The following is a 22,681-nucleotide window of genomic DNA, read 5'->3' on the forward strand; positions in this document are numbered from 1 at the left end:
CTACTCCATCAGTCGTCTTCACTCTTTTAACAAAATCGTGCTTCGTACACTCTCAATGTTATCGTTACTTGCAACCGTGGGTAAGATCCGTTTTTTACGTGTAACAATAACGCGAATATTTTTTTTATTTTTCTCTCCGTTCGTAGACGGTATGTTGCAGCAAAACACTGTTCTCGTATCGAGTTGAAAGTCTTCATCTTCTGACCAAAAAACGAATCGCAGATTACTGTACACCGTTTCTTAGATTCAATCTGAAAGCGTTGCGGCCGTAGTTAACGCTACCGCAGTCATAATTAAACTGACCTAGGGATGTTCAACCTTCGTATTAGTAATCGCATAAAACATTTTCTAGCCGCAGGCGTACATAGGACACTGCTGCCAACGTAACTAAATAATTCTGCCGTACTTTTTTATCCGTAATTTTTTATTGTAGTATTTGGGGCAAGTACTGTTATATGCTTTGTAATTTTCTACATGTTTACTTATTCAGTTATCGCTTTATGTATCGCAGTAAATGCAGTAATTAATCAAATGGTATTCACGGCCTTGAAGTACCTTCCGTTGGGTTCACGTGTTACACTTGAAGGTTAGAGTATATGAACAGTTGCGCGATAACGTGCTGTTGAAGATTAGTTATCGTTATGTCAAGATGATATAACAATACGTGTTTTTTATTGCCGTATTGAAGCTTAGTAATAAGAGTATACGTAGTTCAGCCCTAATCGTAACTGGAATCGTGAACGTAAAGAATAAGTTGTCAGGAATTGACACGTTAATTTCTTTATAGATTCATGTGTACATTTATATATTGTATTTACGTATGTTTCTACTATGTAGTCGTGTTATGGTTTAAAATTTAATAACGCCCTTCAAAATAACGATTAATAATCGAGTGAGTTGTTTTTTTTTTCTGTCATTGGTTTATTAATCGGTGTACATTTGCTTTTGATTACTGAAATTTACATTTTTAAATGGGTTAAGAAAAAGTAAAGAAAAATGTTCTTTTTTAACCGCATTTCAACCGAGCCCGATGATTATGTGAATCGCGAAAAAATAAATGTTATAAGTATATTTATTCTATAACTGATTTTTTGTCATTGTTCCTTATCCTATTCGGGCAGTTAAGAATAGTTAATTTTAGCCATTATTGAATCGTTATTGGTCATCACTTAAGCAATTGCTATTATATTCAGGAATGATTACTGTTTAAAAAACTGTTATATCCATTTTGTAATTATATTATGAAAGTTTGTATTTTAATGAAAAACAATCATTTCGTCTTGGATGAATAAAAGAATAATAAAATATTTCAGAGCGATACACTTTCTGGAAAAATATATACCATGTTGTTTTGCTTTACCAACAGTTATCCGAAAAGGGAGCTTTATAATCTAAGATAATTTTTTGACTGTACAGCACGTATGTAAAAAGTGTGGTTGATGTTTCATCGTTATATTATGTTCAATAATTTTTTATATACTTGTGTACACAGATAAATTAATGTCAAAACTATTTTTCAACATTTGATGAGAGTTTTAGGTGCTACTAGGACCTTCTCTTATGATAAAGATGAGCATTTGATTTGAGAATAGAATGGAATCCTGTGTACTGGCAACAATTCTGTCATTGCTCCTCAGATGTGGTTGGATCAAATATTGAAAAAATAATAATTTCTAAAAAAAAAAAAAAAAATTGCTTCTTATTCAAACTGTTTTTACATGTTTGGTCCTAACATAATTCAATCTCTTCCCTTGCTTTACTTTATTTTATGCTGTTCTGCCTATATTTTTATATAAACCTGATTATATCATGGTTGAATGCATATGCTCATGTGCACTAGTATGAGACAGTTTTTTTTTTTAACAATAACCTATTCAACCGCTATTGATAATAATAATAATAATAATAATAATGACAAACGTTGATGAAATAAAACAATTTTATTTTACAGTGGATTAATTCACCACACAGAAGCTTACAAAAAAGCTTGTATGTGGGAAACATTTTTATTTTTAAAAGTCTACACCAAATAAACAGCTGTCTATGCCATCTATCAAATAGAATTCTAGCAACATTTTTTTTTTCAGGGTAATTAAGCTAAACTTTTTAAAACTCTAAACTTTTTAAAACTCTAAAATTAAATAAAATAGTTTCATTAACATTGCAGACCACTTTACTAATTCCCCTTAACTTGAAAGAATTTTCCCTTTTAAAAAAATGTTCATTTACACTACAGAGAAATGTAATAAATGATCTCAAGAAATTCCTTGTGATAACAGTTTTAAAATGTTTAGTACATTTAGTTTGTGTATAAAATGATTAACAGGACAATATATAAGCAGAACAGTTTAATTTTCAACAAAATTTTGTATAATAGCCAAATATTTTCTTGGCTGTTTACTAAAATTTATTTACAAGTAACCGAAAGTTATTCTACTTCAGGAACATTTATTTTCCGATCAGTCTCTTACCGAGCAATTGATCGACCAACTAAAGATAAAGTTCATCAAACCTTGAAAATTATTCTATAATAAGAGTAAAACTTCTTCTTGTAGTTCCTTAATGTTGAAAATCTGTATAAAACCTCAGTTGTTATTATTTAATTTTAAATGTGTTCAATTGACATTTACATCATCTTTCTGTTCTGTGCTATAAGAACGTGAGTAGTACTTGCTTTTATCATGTTTCTGACAATAATGAACATAGTAAAAAAATTTTTAATTAGCAAAGTACAAAAAATTTCAGTTTTTCCTGGCAGTAAATCTGTGTCCTGGCAATAAATCACCGTAACAAAGACACTTCGTCCAAATTTGGTAGCTGTCATTATCCAGTACATTTTATTTCTATAAATAAAGTGACGGTGAAAATTGAAATGGCTGGTGTATTCCAATATTTATCTGTTTAAATAATATTTAACTTTATCTGTAGATTAAAAACATTGTTGTTAGAATAAGAAATAGAAAAATAGGAAATAGTAAAATTTTAGTTCAGCATGATTAGTAACATGTTAACATCGAAAAAAAAGTTTATTTTGGATGTCAGCAAGGGGAAATATTAAATTAAATTGCATGTACAGAAGTTTTATTTAATGAGCTATTTCAGTAGTTCCTTTTTTATTATGTGTACGACCTGTATAATGTGTGTTTTGGAAATTTATATGACAAATTTTAGTTATCTGTTACAACATTTTTTTTATCCTCTTGTGATGTAAATCTTTAAAAAAAATATTAGTGTATATATTTGCTGGTTAAATAAATAAATATTCATATTGTTTTTTAAACTGTTTCTAATAAAAGTACGCAGATTAATCTTGTGAAAGGATTTGTGCGTGTTTATATAAAAGTAAGTTAATTTTATAAAATTTTCTTCTTGCTTGTTTTATGTTTTGAAACTAATGAATTTATGGGGTAGATTTATGGATATTATTATAACATTGCTGTATATACTATCACTCCTACATTTTAAGTAGTTATTTAACAATTCCACTTTTATCGTCGAGTATCTTCTTGGTTTGACCTTCACGATTCCTCTTGTGTAACATCAACCCTGATGGTCCTTGATTTGTCTACATTGCTATGTTAGTATAATTTTATTTCTAAAATAAAGATGAAACATGCATAATGCCAAACAATGTATTTTACATTATTTTACCATTAAAGATCTATCTCTAGGTTTAATGTTATAAAAAGAAAAGTTTTGTTTTTATTTAGTTTACGTTTGTTTTACTTATGTAAATAAAATAATTGAAGTCATTTTAAATAAGTGCTCTATCAGGAATGGTTTTGATTGATTAAAAATGAATATAATTGTAACTGCATTATTAAGGATAAGATAAAAGTTAATTTTTATTTGAGGACCTTGATTTGGCTAAGAGTATTATAAAGATGTGTTAAAACAATTGTTGTTGAATTATTTATACAAATACATTTTAAGTTTACTATTGAAATTATTAAGTAGTTGCCAGTTTATAAATGAAATAACATTTTTTATGAACACCTTTGAACTTTTTATTTATTTATAAAGCAATTACTTATTAGTTTTTAAAAATTCAGTTTTCTCCTAGAAAAGTTTCATTTTTACAATAGATTTTCAGGGGAAATAAATTCAATATCCAATTTTAATGATTTTATGTAGGATTACGGTTTAGAATGATATCTTTTGAAGAAATTTTGGGAATGTCTTATTTAACCTTTTTATATTTTGGTGATACGATTATTTGTTAGTACCATAATCACAAAGGTTGTAGATGATCTGATACAAGACCAAAGTTACTCTTCCCATGTTGATATAATTCTCAAGAACAAGCTTCCTTTACCAATCATTCTAGGAAAAATGAGTAATGAATTGGTTTATGTTGCCATTCTAACTTTCTCAAAATAAAGGTTACATTCAATCTTCATCTATACATTTGACTATAGACTGACAAATCATTGCTCTCAAAAAAAGCAACATCTTTGATTACTACTGATTATATCTTAACTGCTTCTTTACGTTCTGAATGATCGGGATAGATAAGGTAATACAACAAATTGCTCTTAACTCCTTTCTATCATGGACTACTGTATATACACACCTTCTTTCAGTCATGCCCTTTAATAAGAGGACAGTTAATTGAACATATAATAGCTTGTAAAATTTCAGATCTCAAAATTGGTGGACGTTTTCCCTTTTCCATAACTTCTGCCATCTTAGCTTCCCATGTTTCACATTTTCTTCTCCCTACACACAGGTCCTCTACATACTCTTCCCATCATTTTGTTATCCATAATCTTTATAAACGCTTTTACCATCTTTCGTCTCAATTTCTTTCATTTTATAAGTAAGATTTCTTCTATCCCATGTCCTGTTTTTTATGTTCTAATACAACATGTCATACTTCTTTTTCTTTTCTAAATTATCTATCTCTTCACATTCTTCTTTTAGCCATCTTTCCATAGGTGCATGTGTTTCTCTTATTTGTTATTCAATCTTCGTTAGAGTGTTCTGTTGCATTTTCCTTCTTTATTTTTGTATTTTTTTCTTTCTTCCTTTTTTTATCATTTCTTGTGTCGCTCAATGTTTCTTTGCCTGGATACCTTCATAGAAAGTGATCCCTTTCTCTGCAGCTTTCCTCATAGATGATTTTATCCTTCACCATATTTCCTCTGCTGGTTCATTTTCCCTTTTACCTTGAGTGATTGCCTTTGTTAGCATTTCACCTACTTTTACTCTCCCTACGCCCTCTAGCCCCCCTATATTCTATTTCTTCACCTTCTTTACAGTTTTAATTCTTTTTTAATCTTATCATTAACATCATTAACAGAATATGATCACCTGTTAGTCAGCTCCTGGAAGCCCATTTGCATTCTTAACAAGCATTCCTGCATCTATTTTCAACCAAAAATGATCTATATGAAATCCATTTGTTGGTTTTGTCCAAGTATATCTTTGTTTATGATTTTGAAAAAAACTTAAAAAATTAGTAATGAACAAATCCTTCTCTTTGCAAAATTCAACCAGCCTGTTTTCACTTTCATTTGTGTTCCCAAACTGAACTTGCCCACTATGTTTCCATCACTGCCTTCACCCACCACCCTAATGTTCCAGTCCTCCCTAATTATTTTACAGCAATCCTGTCATTTTCTAATAACCCCTCAATGTTATTGTACGTCTATTCAATATGTTCATCCTTATACTTGCTGAACTATTATTAATGTACACTGAACTATTACAATTTTTTTTTGGCAGTATTCTAAACCTTAAAGCCATTACGCTATCATCTACATAAAATACTTTTTTGCTTGCTATACTAATTTTTTTATAGCTATCCTACTCTTTTTTTTCCTCTTTTCAATTCTTGAGAAATATAAGGTAACTTCACCACTTCTCAACTCTCCTCTTCCCTCCCACCTAACCTCATTTATCCCTACTACATCCATTTTATTTATTTTTGTCTTTCTCTTCATGTTTTCTAAATTACCTGATGACAATAATGTTCTAACATTTCACGTACCTATTCTCACTTCTTTGTCTTTTATATGAAACACCTTTCTCCTCTTCCTTCGGAGATCCGAATGGGAAGTCATATTATCTCTGGAATGTTAAACAAATTATGAAAAAGTTTTATTAATATTCATCCCCTCCCCAAAAAGTTATTTTATATATATATTTTTTTTTAATGATATCTTGCTTTAGAAAAGGAAGGAGTTAGTGGGAGTTTTTTGCATCTATATTTTCTATATAAGTAGGCCTTTAAAGCATTATAAAATCTTTTTGCCCATCTCACTACCTTGATCTGTGGTAAAAAAAAAATTTTAAATGTATTTTAAATTTAAATCTGTCTTGCAAGTTAGTCATTGATTTAAAATGTAAAATCTTAATTTTTGGATAGCCCTTAATCTTTTTTTCCTTGGGAAAAAATTAGCCAAAAATTTTCATCCCTTCATAGAAAATTACAACTTAATGTGTTTAGAATTATGCTTGTATCTTTGCATTTTTTGAACAACTTAAAAAAATTATTTTTCAAATTTTATTCTTTTTCTTCTTTTTTATCTTCTTTTTTATAATTCTAATTGGTACGAAAGGATTTTTGGTAATAAAATAATTTATTTACTAATTTGGCAGATTCAAGTGCTTTAAATTTAGAATTTAATTATGTAATTTTGCAGTTAGTAAATGTTTATTTTCAGTTCTTTTTTTGATTTATTTTTATTCTTTTGGGTGCTGCTTTTTTTACTTTGTTTGAGTTAATGGTTTTGGGTTATTTTCGGTTTTGTAAGGGTCCTAATAGTGGGGGTTTATTTGGTTTATTTTAGTGATGCTTTAAAGTTGTTTAGAAGGGAGTTTTATTTTCTTACCTTGGACCATTTCAGGATTATTTCTTAAAAATTAATTTTACCCAAATGCTATTAAGTTTGGGAACCCCAAAATAAAGAATTTTTTTTCATTTTCAAGAACACAAAACAATAGTCCAAATGACAATTGGACTAAGTCCTTCACAAGTTTAGAAATAATCGGTTTTTTCATTTTGTATTTATTTATTTAACTATATGTACAGTGGCTGCCATGTAATGGTGAACTTGGATGATCAGCCCGCATGTCACTGCTATACTATTGTTCTTTGAAACATTGGCACACCATGATTAGTCATCTCTTTGCAGCATAAACATGATGCATGATGATACGTTGGGTAGTAGTCATCATCACTACTCCAAGCTTGCCGTTACTAGTAACGGTGATTTTTAAAGAGAAATAATATATTTTATGTAAAAATGTGAAAAAAATTCATAATTTTGGTTATTGTTTTTCAATAAAAAGGAATTATATTATCAAAAAAGATACAAATATAACTTAAAATGATTGAATTGAAAAAACTCTCTGACACCAGAACATTTTTTTCAAAAGTGATTTTCATAACTTTCCCAGCTAATTCAAGCCCAGGGTTCATTCATCGCTGACTTTTTTACGTTTGAATTTTATTAAATCTAAGACTTTGAAAGATATTTATTATTTGTACAAAGCAAAGGCAAGAAATGAATTCATGGGCTGAATTAAAGTCAGTAGTTTTAAATTATTACTCAGATCAGTGAACCTCATTGCCTGTTGTCTTATCCAAGTTTAATTATATCCAGCAACATTCCTTTAGTCTTTAAGAGGAATATCTATTTTTCACCCCTTGGTCTTTGTATATAAGATTTGATAAATTTAACGTGTTCTTGATTGTGAGTTGGATAATTTATGAAAAAGGACAGCTGGTAAATAAATAACTATCATCACTCTTTTCAAAACTGAAATTTCTTATCTTCATTTATAGTCTTTGTAGAAGAATTAGGTATCATTGAAATACTGTAAATGCCAAGAATGAAATTGGTTTCAAAGCATGGAAATTTAGCAGGAATGAGGTTACTGAAAGTAACAATTTTTTCTGTCAGAATGTAAGCATCATATCACTTATCAGTTATGAAATGTTATTTTTTTAATAATAGTTTCTCTCTTGCTCCATTGCTTTATGAATCTCAAAGATAATTTCATTTTTATCAACTCCATATATATATATATGACAGAAATAATATTAGGTTTGTGAATTTCAGCCAAAAAATTAAAATCACCAAACTATTAACTTGTTTCATATTCCTTCAAATGCTCAAGAATTGAAAGCTGCAGCAAATAAAAATACTCCTTGTTCATCTACCAACTTTACCCTGTTGGCAAACATCATGGTCATTATATTTATCACTGCCCTATCATAATGTCATTTAGAATCGGAAAAATTTCCACTTGTTCATATCCTCGATCAAAAACTTTATGACCCCATTGATGGTCAGTAAATTTAGTAAAAACTGAAATTTTTTCTATCTAATTGTAGTGATTTTTGAAGTATAAGAATTATTTTGCGAGGTCTTACTAGAATTATTTAGGATTGGAAGTAATATGGATTAGCAAAAAGCCCCAATTTGTTTCATAGCTTGCAGATATGTGATAGATAAATGAAAAAAACCTATCAAGAAAATTTACTTTATATTATAAAGATGAGAAAATTTTATTTTTCTAGTAGCTGTTTATGTTGTTAATTACATTGTAAAATAAGGTTATATAACTTTTAATGTTTGTACTTATACAACTTTAAATTTTTATTTTATGGAAAGTTGTAATTTATAAACTTTTTAATATAAAAGCAGGGAAAATACTTTATTAATTAATTGTCAAACTAATTTTGAAACAGCTTGTAAATCTATACTTAAGCCTACTCGAAATGTACTTTTTAACCTGGATTTAGTATGATGAATCAAAAGTTTCTTTTTAGTTGCCCAGCTCTGTCTAACATTTTTTCTCTGTTCTAAAAAACGAACCGTAAAAATATGCTACTTCTGACTGGATATGATTGCCTGTATTATTTATACGCTTTGTTGACATTATTTTTTTCTATAATGATCCTTGTTGTGTACCCTTAAATTCTATAATTTGGTTCATTCTGTAGCTTTCAATTTTTGAACTGATTTAGCAAATAACATGCTTGTATTTTAATAGTTCATTACAGATGACATAATTCCATTTCTTAGCTAATGAACTCTTTCTTTAACAGTATGGAAATGTAACATCACGAAACAGTCATCTAAAGGTAACGTACAATGCGATCTGCGTCTTTTACAGAAGATTTCTTTTAATTTTTTTCTTAGTTCAACTTCTTGAAAAGTTTTTTTAGTTGTATTTCTGTTCTTGTATTATACTCATATATATTAATTTACCTATTTATTTATTTACCCAAATAATGTTTATGTTATACAATTTTACCTTACATTTATTTGTTGTCTTGCTGTTTTTTCTTGTTACATTAAAAAAAAAAAAATTTCTGTGTAAAACTAATGTTTTTTTTTCTCAGGAACAGTTTTGATCTCTTTTTATTTACACTATTGGTCTGTTAGTGACAATCAAACGCTAAATATTAAACAATATATCCAATTAAAAAATTTTAGTATGTTCTGCTTTATGAATCTCCAGAGAAAACAGAACACTTTTAATTCTGTGATGTTAAAAATTGTTATTTTTATTGGCATTTACATCCATCCATCTTTTAATTAATTAAATTACTTTTGTTAGTGTGATAATCATTGAAAGTAGTTAATGAAATATTTTATAATATGCATTTTAGACAACAGAGCTGTTTTTGTGTAACTCGACATAATAGTTTGGTTAAACAAAAGGGCCTTATTAATCTTCAATTCAATTTGCAATAAATTACTGAATCATTTTAAAAATATCTTCCCGTCAATTTATTTAGAATAAGATTTTCTTTCATAGAAACAATATTCTTTGTCAATGAATGTTTTGATAATAATAATTAAAAAATTAATAAAAAAAAACCTTGAATTTTTTGCAATCCATTCAATTTATACACATATATGTGTAGCACATATGTGCTCAAATAATTTTCATTATACCTTCTGAATTGTGATTTTATTTTCTTACCACTTTTTATATTTAATATTTTCACGTGTTTACCTCATACGTTTATGTTTTGGTAATTAACTAGCAGACCCGGCAATGCTTCGCTATTGCCGAAGAGTTGAAGAGAGACAGTATAAATGAACACAATTTAAAATTTGATAAAAAAATTAAAAAACTGAACTTCACAAATTTTACCTTTCACTTATTCTCCTTCCCCTTTTCACTTTCCAACTTCTCCCTTTCACCCTTCTCCCTCACCCCTCTCCCAGTTTCCTTTTTACCCTTTCCCGTTTTCCTCTTTTATTTTTTTACCTTTTTCCCTTTTCCCCGTTTTATATTTTCCCCTTTTTCCCTTTTGCCCGCATGTAAATCAGTCCATTCGTTTTTTGGTCTTAAGCGGACACACATATGAACATGCCTTTTATATATATATATATATATATATATATATATAGAATAAAAAAGTTTGTTTGTATATTTGTTTGTTTGTTTCGTAAATATCTCGACACCGGTCCCACCTAGTGGGTATAGTTTTTGCAAAAATATTTCTTTTCACATAACTAATATTCGTATTCTGAATATGAACCAAATCGGTCCATAAATATAATTTTTCTTAATATCTCAACCCCAGCGCCATCTAGCAGGTTCATTTTTTGCAGAGATAATTCTTTCCATGTAAGTAACATGTATTCTGAATATGAGGCAAATCAGACCATATATACAATTTTTTGAAATATCTTGACGCCAGCACCACCTAGCGGATCCAAACTAATTCAGAAACCTTCCCTGGCATGCGTCCAACCATTCCCCAAAGTTTCATCACTATCAAATGAACAGTTTAGGAAGGCATAAGAGACATACAGACAGACAAGCATTTATTTTTATTTATATAGATATGAATTTTAATCATCTCATCAATTCTTTTTTTATAATCGATTGTGTATGTTGTAGTGCTGCTCTGATCTTTGCAAGGTTTTACAACAGTTTCCCTTGACCCATCCAGACAAACACTAGCCCACGTCTTTTTTTTATTCATGGATTAGTGATATATATAATTTAGTGATTTATTTATTTATTTATTTATTTAGTGATATATTTATTAGTGATTATTCCTGATGTGATATATATAATATGTTATTATATACTGATTGTAATATAAGATTTATTATTTGTAGTATTTAATACTGTGTTTTCCAATACGGTCAATTTAATCTTGTGGCTTTGCCTAATTTATTCATAAAACCAATTTGACAATTTAGGATTTTTTACTAATTAAATTGTTCAGTATTACAAGAGCAAACATTTGAATTAAAAAAAAAAAAATCATTAAAATTCTAATGGTTGTGCGTGTGTGTGTGTTGTGTTATGTTGTGGACATACATATATTTTATTTCTTTATTATAATAATCTTTTCGTGTAAGACTCATTGAGTAATATAATCTTAAACTTTATTTGTAAATTGGTAATCATGTTTGGTTGATTTGGTAATTAATAAAAATTATAGTTTTTATAATTCAACATCTTTTCACATTTTTACAGGTACTTGGAGTACATCTCAGGGTCGGTTTCATTGCCAGGCTGTAAAATTAGACAAAGAAAAAGATAAAGAGGAGGAAAAAAAAGAAAAGAAAAAGGAGAAAGAAAAAGAAAAGGAAAAGGAGAGAGATAGGAGACGAGGTTCAGGAGATGATGTGTTAAATTCTGGAAGTCAAGCGCAGTCTCCTCGCAGAAATACTCCTAGCACTTTATTGGATGCTTTCAGGCCTCGTTCTAAGTCTGATGCGTCCCGTTCTAGAAAACCAACTACACTTATTGCTCAGATGAAAAACGCTGTTCAAGTAAGTTAAAATATTTTGTAGTTAAACCGTAATTTTTATTACGGTGAATTTATTATAATTAGTAAAACTACATCCAATCGCAGCCAAATACAAATTTTTAGAGTTGTAGATATGTATCTGGTAAGTACATATTTGGGAAGTACGTTAAAATTGATTTTCAAATATCTTTTAACATATTAAGAATCAGTGGAATTTATTTCTATTTATATTTCAAACTGTTTGATCTTTAGTGAATCATGTAATTTGAATTCATTAATAAAATTTGTAAAAACCACATATTATAACGCTGTTAAACTAATTGCTTGATCAGAAAACAAACATTTATGTATTAATAAAACAAATTATTGTTTTTGAAACGCACAAAAAGAGAGAAAGAATACTGACCACTACTTTAAATATAAATAAAAGTAAATTTATTGAATATAAATTGATTAATTTTGATTATCAGTCCTCATAATTTGTAAATTAATTTTCTTTTACACATCACTCAGAGAACAATATCTGATAATAATTAAATAGTTTAAAACAAAAATGTTTAATTTTACAATTATTATTTCAGTTCATAATTTTTTAGGTAATAAAACAATTGCTAATTTTGTATATTCTGTTGCGTTTATGATGGCAAATGTTTTAAATTATTCAGTCTTTTAAAAATATGACAAGTACGTCCATAAATGTTAGTTGTTAAATATTACTAGTTTAAAAATGTTCTGGTGAAACATGCCAGTGCAATGGCGTGCTCTGGTATGTGGAAAAATTGTATTGTGTTAAAGAATTAATGATATTTGTGTATGTATGCGTATTCATTTTAATAATAAATTTATGTTTTGTTAATGAAATTTTCCTTTGGGTGCATTATTCCTCAAATTTCTTTTTGGCTTCATCTTGGCTGTAATATTCCCCTTTATTATTTATTATTTGTATAAAAATTACTGTTTGAAAATTGTATATTTATGGTTAAGATATGTGAATTTTCATTTATGATATTGTGAAATTTATGATGTTCCTGGCTTAAGTTATTCCAATATTTTGTATGAAGTTTGGTAGTTGTGGACATTAAATGAAAACCTGTACTAAATATTGCATTTTATATATATATATATATATATATATATATATATATATAAAATATGTTTTATAGCTACATTCAGATACCTGTATTTTTCTAGTGTCTTGTGTTGATGTTGATTAAAAGTTGACATTGCCTTATTTATGAAAATTTATTTTATTAAGATTAGTATTTACTGTGAACATTTTTATTACGTTTCATTTTTTTCTATGGACTTTAGTTAACAGTATAGTTCTCAGAATTGTTATAACACAATTTTTTCATAATTTTTTTTTTTATGAAACAAAGCTACATTGTGAGCTGCTTATTATAATTCTCATATTACATATGTTCAGCTGTTGGAAACAGTGTATTATTACTTTAGTTAAATGATAAGTATACATTTATTTATATAAAAGATATAGATTACAGAATTAAAATTAATACAAATTGTTGAATATTTATTAATTAGTGGGAAAAAATTTTGCTTTCAAAGTTTTTTCCCATTAATTAATAAATATTTCATTAACCTTTCTAGTTACCAATATCACAATATTTCTCTTTATCATTCAGATATGCTGTAATACATTTTAATGGTATTTCTCAAGCAGTAATTTATTATTTTCTACTTGTTAGACCTAATTTTTCTAGGATTGAAATCAGAACTGTTAGGTAAATGAGAATACATCCGTATTTTATTCCATTTTGAATTCAACTTTCTTTTGTAAGTACAGCAATTTTATCCTATTTTCGATTAATTCCTTTTGCAAAATTTCTAAATTGTATGTTATTTTTATCTTTCTAACATTAGATCTAGACCGATTTGGCAGATTTTTTTACTTCTCAGTCTGCAAATATTGGAGTTCAAATGATACTATAGACTTGTTATAGTACAGGTTAATTTCTAATAGAATGAATGGTTTACGGTGTTGGTACTTCGCATGACAATCAATTCTAGTGATAGGCAAAGGTTTTCCTTAAGTTATTTTTCAATCTGTTCTCGAGTAGCTCCTTATTATCTGGAAGAAAAACAATTGTTTTACAGTACATTTGAACTAGTTGATGTAAAATCATTATTCATTGTTAGTGTGCTGCTCCTGTTCTGATTTAAATTACCCAGTCTCCTATCTAATGTTATTGCACGGAGGATTCTTCTAGTTATATTTGTTTCATTCTCCTGCCCTGTCTGAGTAGATAATCATTTTCTCATAGAAGTCCTTTTCTCAATTGAGTTTACCTGTTTCTGCATCTTGGTATTTATGTTGCTTTACTCTGCACATAGACTTGTCCCACCGATTTTGTATTTTATGTGGTCAAACATAAACCACATCATCCTGTCTGGGCTTGGAGAGCTAGTTTCATACTTGTCTCATTAAAGATCTTTAAAATTAAAAAAAATAAAACATGATTACTTGCTATTATTATTTTTAAAATAATATTTAAAAATTATAATAAAAAGTCTGTAACTTGGAGGTTGACCTTATTGTTTATAATTAATCAGAATTTTATTTTCTGATGAAAAAATAAAATGTTGTTTATATCTATTTTGTTAATAAAATATCTAAGTTTGCTATGTTGAAGAAAATATTTAATACTGAAAACTCATACATTCTACTAATTTTTGAGTGAGCACTGTACTCTCTGCTCGTTTCTAGACTGGAGTGTTAGTGACAAAGCTTTTTTTAGTGTATTTTGTGATACGGAGTATGTTTTAATGCTGATTTTGCTAATTAGATATATATCTAATCTATACAGTTACATAATTTTTGCGTGTCATGCTTTCTCTGAGGACTAGAATTTAAATATTCACGATAACATCCCACAAATGATTTGGTTGCTTTGTTTTATTAACGTAGTAAAATCACCATTTTATTAATTAAAACATAAAAAAGTGGTTTTCTTTTATCATTATTGAAATAAATTTATTGATATTTATCATAGAATTTTATCTTTTTATCAACTAATTATGAGTAAAAGTGCTGCCATGGTGCTTCTTCTTGAATTTATAAACTTGTATATTGTGATGTTTTGGGGTCTCAGGTTTATAAAAAAAAAATATATATATATTTTTTTTTAGTTTGGCCATTTTAATGGTAATTTTACTTACTCATAATTTTTTTTATATGAATATATTTCTGTATAATCTACCAAATAAAAAAGCACTTAGATTTTATGATCCATGTTTGCTGCAAACAAATGTTGCTGTAAATGCAAATTCTGAATAAAATTCATATCAAAGTAAAATGTCATTGCACAGTCTATATGTAGTAGGTTCATTTCTTTTTAAATATCCTTCAAGTATCTGATTACTTATATTTTTTTCTTTTAATCAGTAATTCAAATGTATTTCCTGTGCTGTTTATCCTTTAAAATGTGTATATTTTTGATATTGTTAGGTTACTGAATATGAAAAATTATAATTAAAATAACTTTGTGATATAAAATAGAAATTAAAAAAGACTATTCAAATTAATCAGAAATACCTTTATTTTAATTAAAAATGAATGATTTAAAGGAAATCAACATGATTTAGTTCAATTATTAGAAAATTTTTGAATATTTATTACATTATTAAACTTTAATTACATTTGATGTAAGTTATAGAGCCAGTATGGTTTATCTTTAAATTTGGGGATAAACTTATAATGAAGGTTTAGGAATGTTTGCTATTCAGTTAGTAATGTTACTAAAGTTAGATAAAACTGAGAGACATAAATGATCGACCAGTAGTATTGAAGAAAGCCATTTGCAGAAAAGAAGTTACTAGCCTCAAATAAAACAATTTTGAAGAAATATTTTTCTTACATCTATTTAGAAAGTATAATTTTATGAATGTGAAAGGTAAAGAGTCAAAAGCTTAAGGATATATTTGAAGTTTAGTTTTAAATTAAAATTACTAAGTTCTTTAAAATTAGGTAATACTTACCAAACGGAGAAAGTTTAACATGGATCAGCATAAGAAAATGTTGATTTAAACTCATATAAATATAAAATTTAATTCTCGCAGGTTAATGGTAAAATGGGTAATGTTAAGATAAGCAGAATCAGGTAGCACTGGGAATAAGTATATAAAATAGATATTTTTTGATACAGGGCAAGATGATTCTATGTTAAGGTGAGTAATCAGTATAGAATAGAAAAAACTAGGCAAGTTCATGAATAAGACAAATGAGTGATAAAAATAATTCTTCTTTCTTATCTGTTACTGGCAAGGTAACAGATAAGAAAGAAGAATCATTGTTATTATTATTCAGCCAACTATTTATTTATTTATTTATTTTTTTTAAAGATATCTGTTTCTTGTATGAGCTCGAAGCAGGCGGTGTTTTTATTATATATTATGGTCACAACATAAGAACATCTTTTTAGAATTTTTCACATTTAAACAGTTGCTTTTATGCTTGAACTATTTATTGCAGTAAATCTAATGACAGATTGTTAGTTATATCAAACCTAAAATGGTTTTGATTTTGAAGACTAATTAAATATTCAGAAGTCAGTTAAATATTTTAAAAATGATTTCAACCAAACTGTTGTAGTTGTTCAACACCAGCAACTTTTAGATTTTGCTTTTTATTTCTTTCAGTAAGACTTCTTTTAAATTAAACACAATATATACTTGCATATTTCATTACCTCTCTGTAGTAGAAAATAATATAAAATACTCCATAAAATTTCCAACTAATCATGAGAAATTGCTGAACAAAATCTGTACCTGGAAGAAAATAAAATATATATCTGTCCTCAAGTAATTGTAACTTAAAAATGAATCATTATTTTTGCAATAAAAAAAATTCATGCACATCAAAAAATATGTTTTCTTTTGTATAGTATTTAATTTTTTTTATTATGTTCCTGATTTCTTTTGATGTAATTTTATTGTGATGGATGAAATGAAGTTTCATCCTAATTTAAAAAATATTTGTGAATTTTCTCATATGATGACTGTAATTTTTATTAAACAAATTGTATCTTATATTTTTATGGCCAGATGCTCGTAATCCAAAATTGTGTAGTTTTTTCAAAAAATTTTTAAGAAGTTGTTTATACTTAATGTTTTTACTATTTTTTATGTTTGAACACATACATAAAAAAACAGAAAGTGTCTTTTTGCAATAGAATATGTGCAAGAAAAGAGATAAAAAAGAAGATATAATTCTTGATCCGTTAGTGACATTTCTGTAAATAAGCCTTTTAAAAGTTTCACATACATGCTCATTTATCTTGTATGTTATATTTTTATTCTTTGTATAATCATGTGAAGTGTGTTTTCGTGTTCTGAAGTAGAGTCCTTGGACTTCCTCTCTCATGTTTTTTCATTATAATTTTCATATTTCACTGAATCTTAACAGGGAACTCCACTAGTAGCTTTATTTCTTTTTTTTATAATTCATTTTTCTTCTGTTTATATTTGTTGGTATGAATTACAATACAAACATGTTTAAATCTGTTATAAATTTGCATTGATGTTTATGCAAATTATTCTACTCACTCAGATTGTACATGAGGATGTTTAGGAATTTTTGTTTGTTTGAAATAAAAATGACTCTTTTGTAAAAGTATCAAGAATAAATAGTATGTACGTGTGCACCCTTGTATTTACAGCCTGACATGAACATGCATTTAGTTTGCTTGTATGATTTACAAAACAATGGTTCTGTGTTATTTTTTTGTTTGTTTTACTTTTATATATTTTTTACTTTTGGTTTAATATTGTGGGAATTTCAGGTCAGTAGTTCTTTATCACCCTCAGGTTGACTATTGTTTAGACATTACCACTGATTAAATCCTGCAACCACAAGTAAACTGTACTGTCACCATTAGCATTAGAATCTAATTAAACTAACTTCACATTCATTTAGGTTTCAGCTTGATATATCATCAAACACTTGTTTATTAGAATTACCTAACTTATTTCATCTCATTGTCAATCACCTATAGTTCTGTACTTCTACAGGGTCCCAGTTCAAATCGACTTAATGCACATTTGCTTTTAATTAAGACTTAGCTTTTAGCGCTTTAATTAAGTCATCATAATACTTTTAAAATTGGATTTCAGTTGTTCAATTCATTTACAACTTTGTCTTTGGATTGTTCATTCTGAGGCTGTTTATCACACTGCTGAACTAAAATTTTCTTTCAGTGCAATTATTTAATTGAAGTTTTATAAACATTGAATAATGTTCGTGTGATTTATGGATCTACCACTTTCTTTTAGTTTAATATTGCCCTTCTACATTTCATCCCTAAGTTTAATTCTCCCAGTATTTTTTTTTTTCAGCTGTAAATATATTAATTTATTTTCTCTAGATTTGCAGTTTTTTAAAGTTTTTTTTTTAAATTAATAATTGATAACCTTTACTGTTTCAACTTAATTAATAATAAACATTATCATTGTTAAGTGAAAATTATAAGAATCTATTGCTTATATTTTTATTTTTTTATTGCTTATAATTTTATTGCTGTCATTCATTTTTAATAAATTAAACATTAAGTTATTAAAAATATTATTCTCTTTTCAGATCTCAAATTGAATTCATTGTTTTGAAATAAATCTTGACAGTTGATATCTTAGTGTAATGTTTTTGTTTGTTTCAAATGATTAATCATTTTTTTTTTTAGAAAAAAATATTTACAGCATTAATTAATAAAATTGTTAACTTTGTTAATAATTTTTCTTATCATGCTGATAGTGTTCTTATCACATATGTGCTTAATGAAGTGAAATATTTATAACAGTAGATTTTTGTTTTGAAAGTTTCTGTTGCTAGTTTTTTTATTTATTTTAATTTAATATGGGATTATGGTTGACCTGATAACAGTTATCGGATACAATATCTATGTGTATTAAAACTGACCTATTTTTATTTTTTTAATAACGAGGTTGTTTTTCTTTAATTCCTTGGATTACACAGATTTTTTTCTGTTATAAAAAATTGTAAAAATAAATATTTATAAAAAAGTACTTTATATATTTCAATTAAATTTAGTTATTATAAAGATATAACATTCTCTTGAGACACATTAATCTAATCTAAACCATGCTTCTTTCTTGCAATTTATTTATTTTGATTTATCAGCAGCTTATCTTGCAGCGGTAGCAGCATTATTGTTAAGAGAGGAGGATTGGCATACTATAAATAATATTAGTGAATTCAGCAGTATTAGCTACTAGCCAACATAGTAGTTAGGATATTAGTCCTTAAAAAGGCCTTGGTTTGATATTCCTCTAGTAAAAAAAGGAATTACATTTTCATAAAAAAAAATAGTTGACAGTAACGTTTTTAAAAAAAACTATCTTAATTGTTTAATTTGTAATTGAAACTTTTTACACACTTATTACTTTCAAATATAGATTCATATATTTAATTTAATTAATATATTATCAAACAACCTAGAATAATGCCAGCCTCCGTGGTGCAAGTGTTAGTGTCTTGGTTTTTCATCCGAAGGTCTCAGGTTCAAATCTCGGTCAGGCATGGCATTTTCACACACTGCAAATCATTCATCTCATCCTCTGAAGCAATACCTAACAGTGGTCTCGGACGTTAAAAAAAAGCCTACTTTGTCAAGTTAAAAATATTTGTATCATCCTCATTGTTGATAAATTAACTTTTCTTGTCACAGAAATTTAAAACACATTTTATATAATTAGTCTTTACAATATAGTACGGCGGAGTTTTAGCATCACCAATAGGTTGCCAACCTGAAATCTAATTAAATATTCCATATTTTATATATGTAAAATTCATCTCATTGTTATAAAACAAAAAACAACTATGGGCCGACTGTATATGAAAGTATTATTATTAGAAGAGTAAGTACTAAAAGACTAAAATAGAATAAAAGTAAATAGAATATAAAACTCTAATAATGAGTGTAAATCTTTGAAATATTCATCTCATTAGGGTAAGGCCTGTTCTTTTAATTTTCTTTTACTATTTGTTTCTTCTGTTTCCAATATGCTGAATGTAAACAACTATATTTTTAGCTCTATGAGATGTCTTTGATAATTACTTCTAAAAAAAGTAATTCAGAACATGCTGTTTGTTGTAAAGTATGAATTTACAAATCCTTGAATATAAAGTGCTAAAACTATTAATCATTTGACTGTTACATACTGTTGAGTAAATTTACAGTTGCTATTTTTAGATATTGAAAGGTAAAACTTACTACTGTACTTTTATGTCAAAATTCACATTAAAATTTTAACTCTGTTTTTCTTTTTCTTTTTAGTTATAAAATATATTCAGATGGAATATAGACATAAATTATTTGATTTTAATTCAGTTTGTTTTTCTATATTAATTGATTACTGCCTTAAATAAAAATATTATTGTCTTATTGGTTATATCTTAATGATTTATTTTAATTTCTTCTTATGTGAAGTAATTTATTTTTTTAATGTTTTTCAAAAAAATAAATAATAATAATAAAAGTTTTTTTTTTTGACACAATCTATATCAATGAATGATTAAAGTGATTATATAATTTGCTGTTCATACTTTTTTGTTTAAAATCTTAATTTGATTTATATGAAATCTATTTTCTGTTTCTATAGATTAATCCTTTTTTAAAATAAACTATTTGAAAAGTAACCTGTAGACACCTGTCGTGCACCAGTATAACTGTATGTAACATCAAGTTATCCTGCAGTAGTTGATGGAAATATTTCCCATGAAAATTCAGACGTATCTGTTAGCATTTCTTCTCATTCTCAAAGACTCATAAGTTGTTTATGTGGTACATTCTTGGAGAAATTATGAATATCAGTTTGAAGTTCTTGGAAGCTATGGAGGTTTCCTCAATAAACATTTCCTTTTGTATAACCCCAGAAGTAAATATCCAGAGGGCTTAAGACCAGAGAATAAGAGGGCCACAAGTCTTGAGAAATAATTTATCAATAAAAGCCTCTTGGAGTAACTTCATAGACCACCTGGCTGTACGTGCAATCATGAAGTTGTCTTGTTAAATGTGTTATTAATTTTATCCTCGGTTAGCTCTCCTGTGACGCAGTGAATGGTACTACCACTTATGCCGGCCTCTGTGGCGTGAGTGGTAGCATCTCGGCCTTTCATTCGGAGGTCCCAGGTTCAAATCTCAGTTAGGCATGGCATTTTCACACGCTACAAATCATTCATCTCATCCTCAGAACCAACGGTGGTTCTGGTGGTTAAAAAAAAAATAAAAAAGAAGGTTAGCTCTTCTGTGAAGCGGTGAATGATTTCTCAATAATGAACTGACTATTGTTTCTGCAAAGAATATGGGTCCATCTAAGTTTTGCCTGGATATTGGAATCTGTACCCCAGTCTTCTGATCAAGTAGAGGAATTTCATGTATGGCATGTGGGTTTTTGGCAGATTATAAATTTTATTTCTATGGACACATATTCTGATAAGCAAAACTGTGCCTCATCGGTATAAGACATAAACCAAAATGTTGTCAGGCTGCCCACTGGAAACAGTTGAAACTGTTCATAGTATTAAATTCACTTTTCACAGTCTACAGCCCATAACTTTTGAACTGTTTTCATTTATATTAACTGTGCTTCTTATGAACCGCCTCGTGTGTGATTGCAACACTGATGTTTTTCTATTGGGCCAACATTTGCATGAACTTGTTGGGGACTATGTTGTATAGCGACATATGTCTTGCAGTTTTTCTTCATCGATTACTGATGGTCTACTGTTTCAGTCATAGTCCAATACTGATCTCCCTAAATTTTTTACATTAATGCTTTTACAATATTTTTATTAGGAATCAATGTTCTTGAATATCTAAAACTGGTCTTCTACTGACTCTTAGTACTCACAGTGACTTATTCAATGAGAAATATTGAATAAAGTTATTTGTTCTAAAGTTAATACTATTCTGAGCTCGCACATAAAGACAGTCTCAGTTGTTCAAAGGCAACACACCTTATCATCTCAAGGTCACTACCCTAACTAGCATGCAGAAGCAGATCGCACACGATGCAGGATTACCAACCTTTAGAGAAAACATTACTCACATCGTATGGATGTAATTGTGCTTGTATAGATTTCAGTTACTTTTTGAATGCACCGTACTTATGTTTTTATTTTATCCTTTATGTGAATGCATACATCATACACAAACATTATAATCGTGTGGGTTTAATACGTAGTTGGGTTGTATATAAATTTCAACCCAAATCTCAAGTATAGATTATCATTTCTTTTTTTCTCTATTGTTATATTAATTTGTTTATTTCACTACTGGTAAGTGCCCAGTTACGATGGTAATCTCTCTTCTGATAATAAGCTTTGAGATAAAAAACTTCTTTTGATTTGACTTCTGGTAACCAAACCTAGGAGCAGTGGATAGGAAGCCAAAATGCTGCTTGTTACCTCAACTCATTCAGTTGTTATAATCTCATTTATATCATTTTTCTCTTTAAAATATATAGGTTTACATACTTGAAATCAACAAAGATAAGTTATACTTAAGCCTTATTACTCGTAATATACAGATTAAAGTAAATGTATTGAGCACTATTTAATTTTAATTAAACAAATAATTATTTACCAGAAGACTAAATCCAATTAATTTCTGAAATTTTATTCTTTTCTTTATTAATTAACAGCAAATGTTTGTTATTTTGCTAGTAAATAAACAACAATAATTATTTAAATAGATTTCCTGAATACTGAAAGATTGTAAATCATGATTTTTCAGATTTTTGTTCATGTAGATAAATAAAAAAATCGAGTTTAATATTTTGTGATTATTTTCTATACACTAAGGTTAGATGACAAAGTTGTGCATTCATTTTATGCGTATATGCAAGTGATGTAACATTTATAAAGGTTTAATTCAGTTAAAAGTAAATATAAAAGAAAAAAGTTAAAAA

General features: G+C 27.8%; 1 protein-coding gene across 2 annotated transcripts in view; it reads left to right on the forward strand.

Moving 5' to 3' along the window:
• SNF4Agamma (SNF4/AMP-activated protein kinase gamma subunit) overlaps positions 1–22,681 on the forward strand; it is a 1,283,477-nt gene that overhangs the window by 638,149 nt on the left and 622,647 nt on the right. For both annotated transcript variants that reach the window (XM_075357143.1, XM_075357144.1), the window contains exon 4: positions 11,464–11,762. In XM_075357143.1, coding sequence (XP_075213258.1) covers positions 11,464–11,762 — 299 coding nt within the window. The remainder of the gene's footprint in view (positions 1–11,463; positions 11,763–22,681) is intronic.

This window comes from Lycorma delicatula, chromosome 2, assembly GCF_047948215.1.
Source record: "Lycorma delicatula isolate Av1 chromosome 2, ASM4794821v1, whole genome shotgun sequence".
In the NCBI taxonomy this organism is placed as follows: domain Eukaryota; kingdom Metazoa; phylum Arthropoda; class Insecta; order Hemiptera; family Fulgoridae; genus Lycorma; species Lycorma delicatula.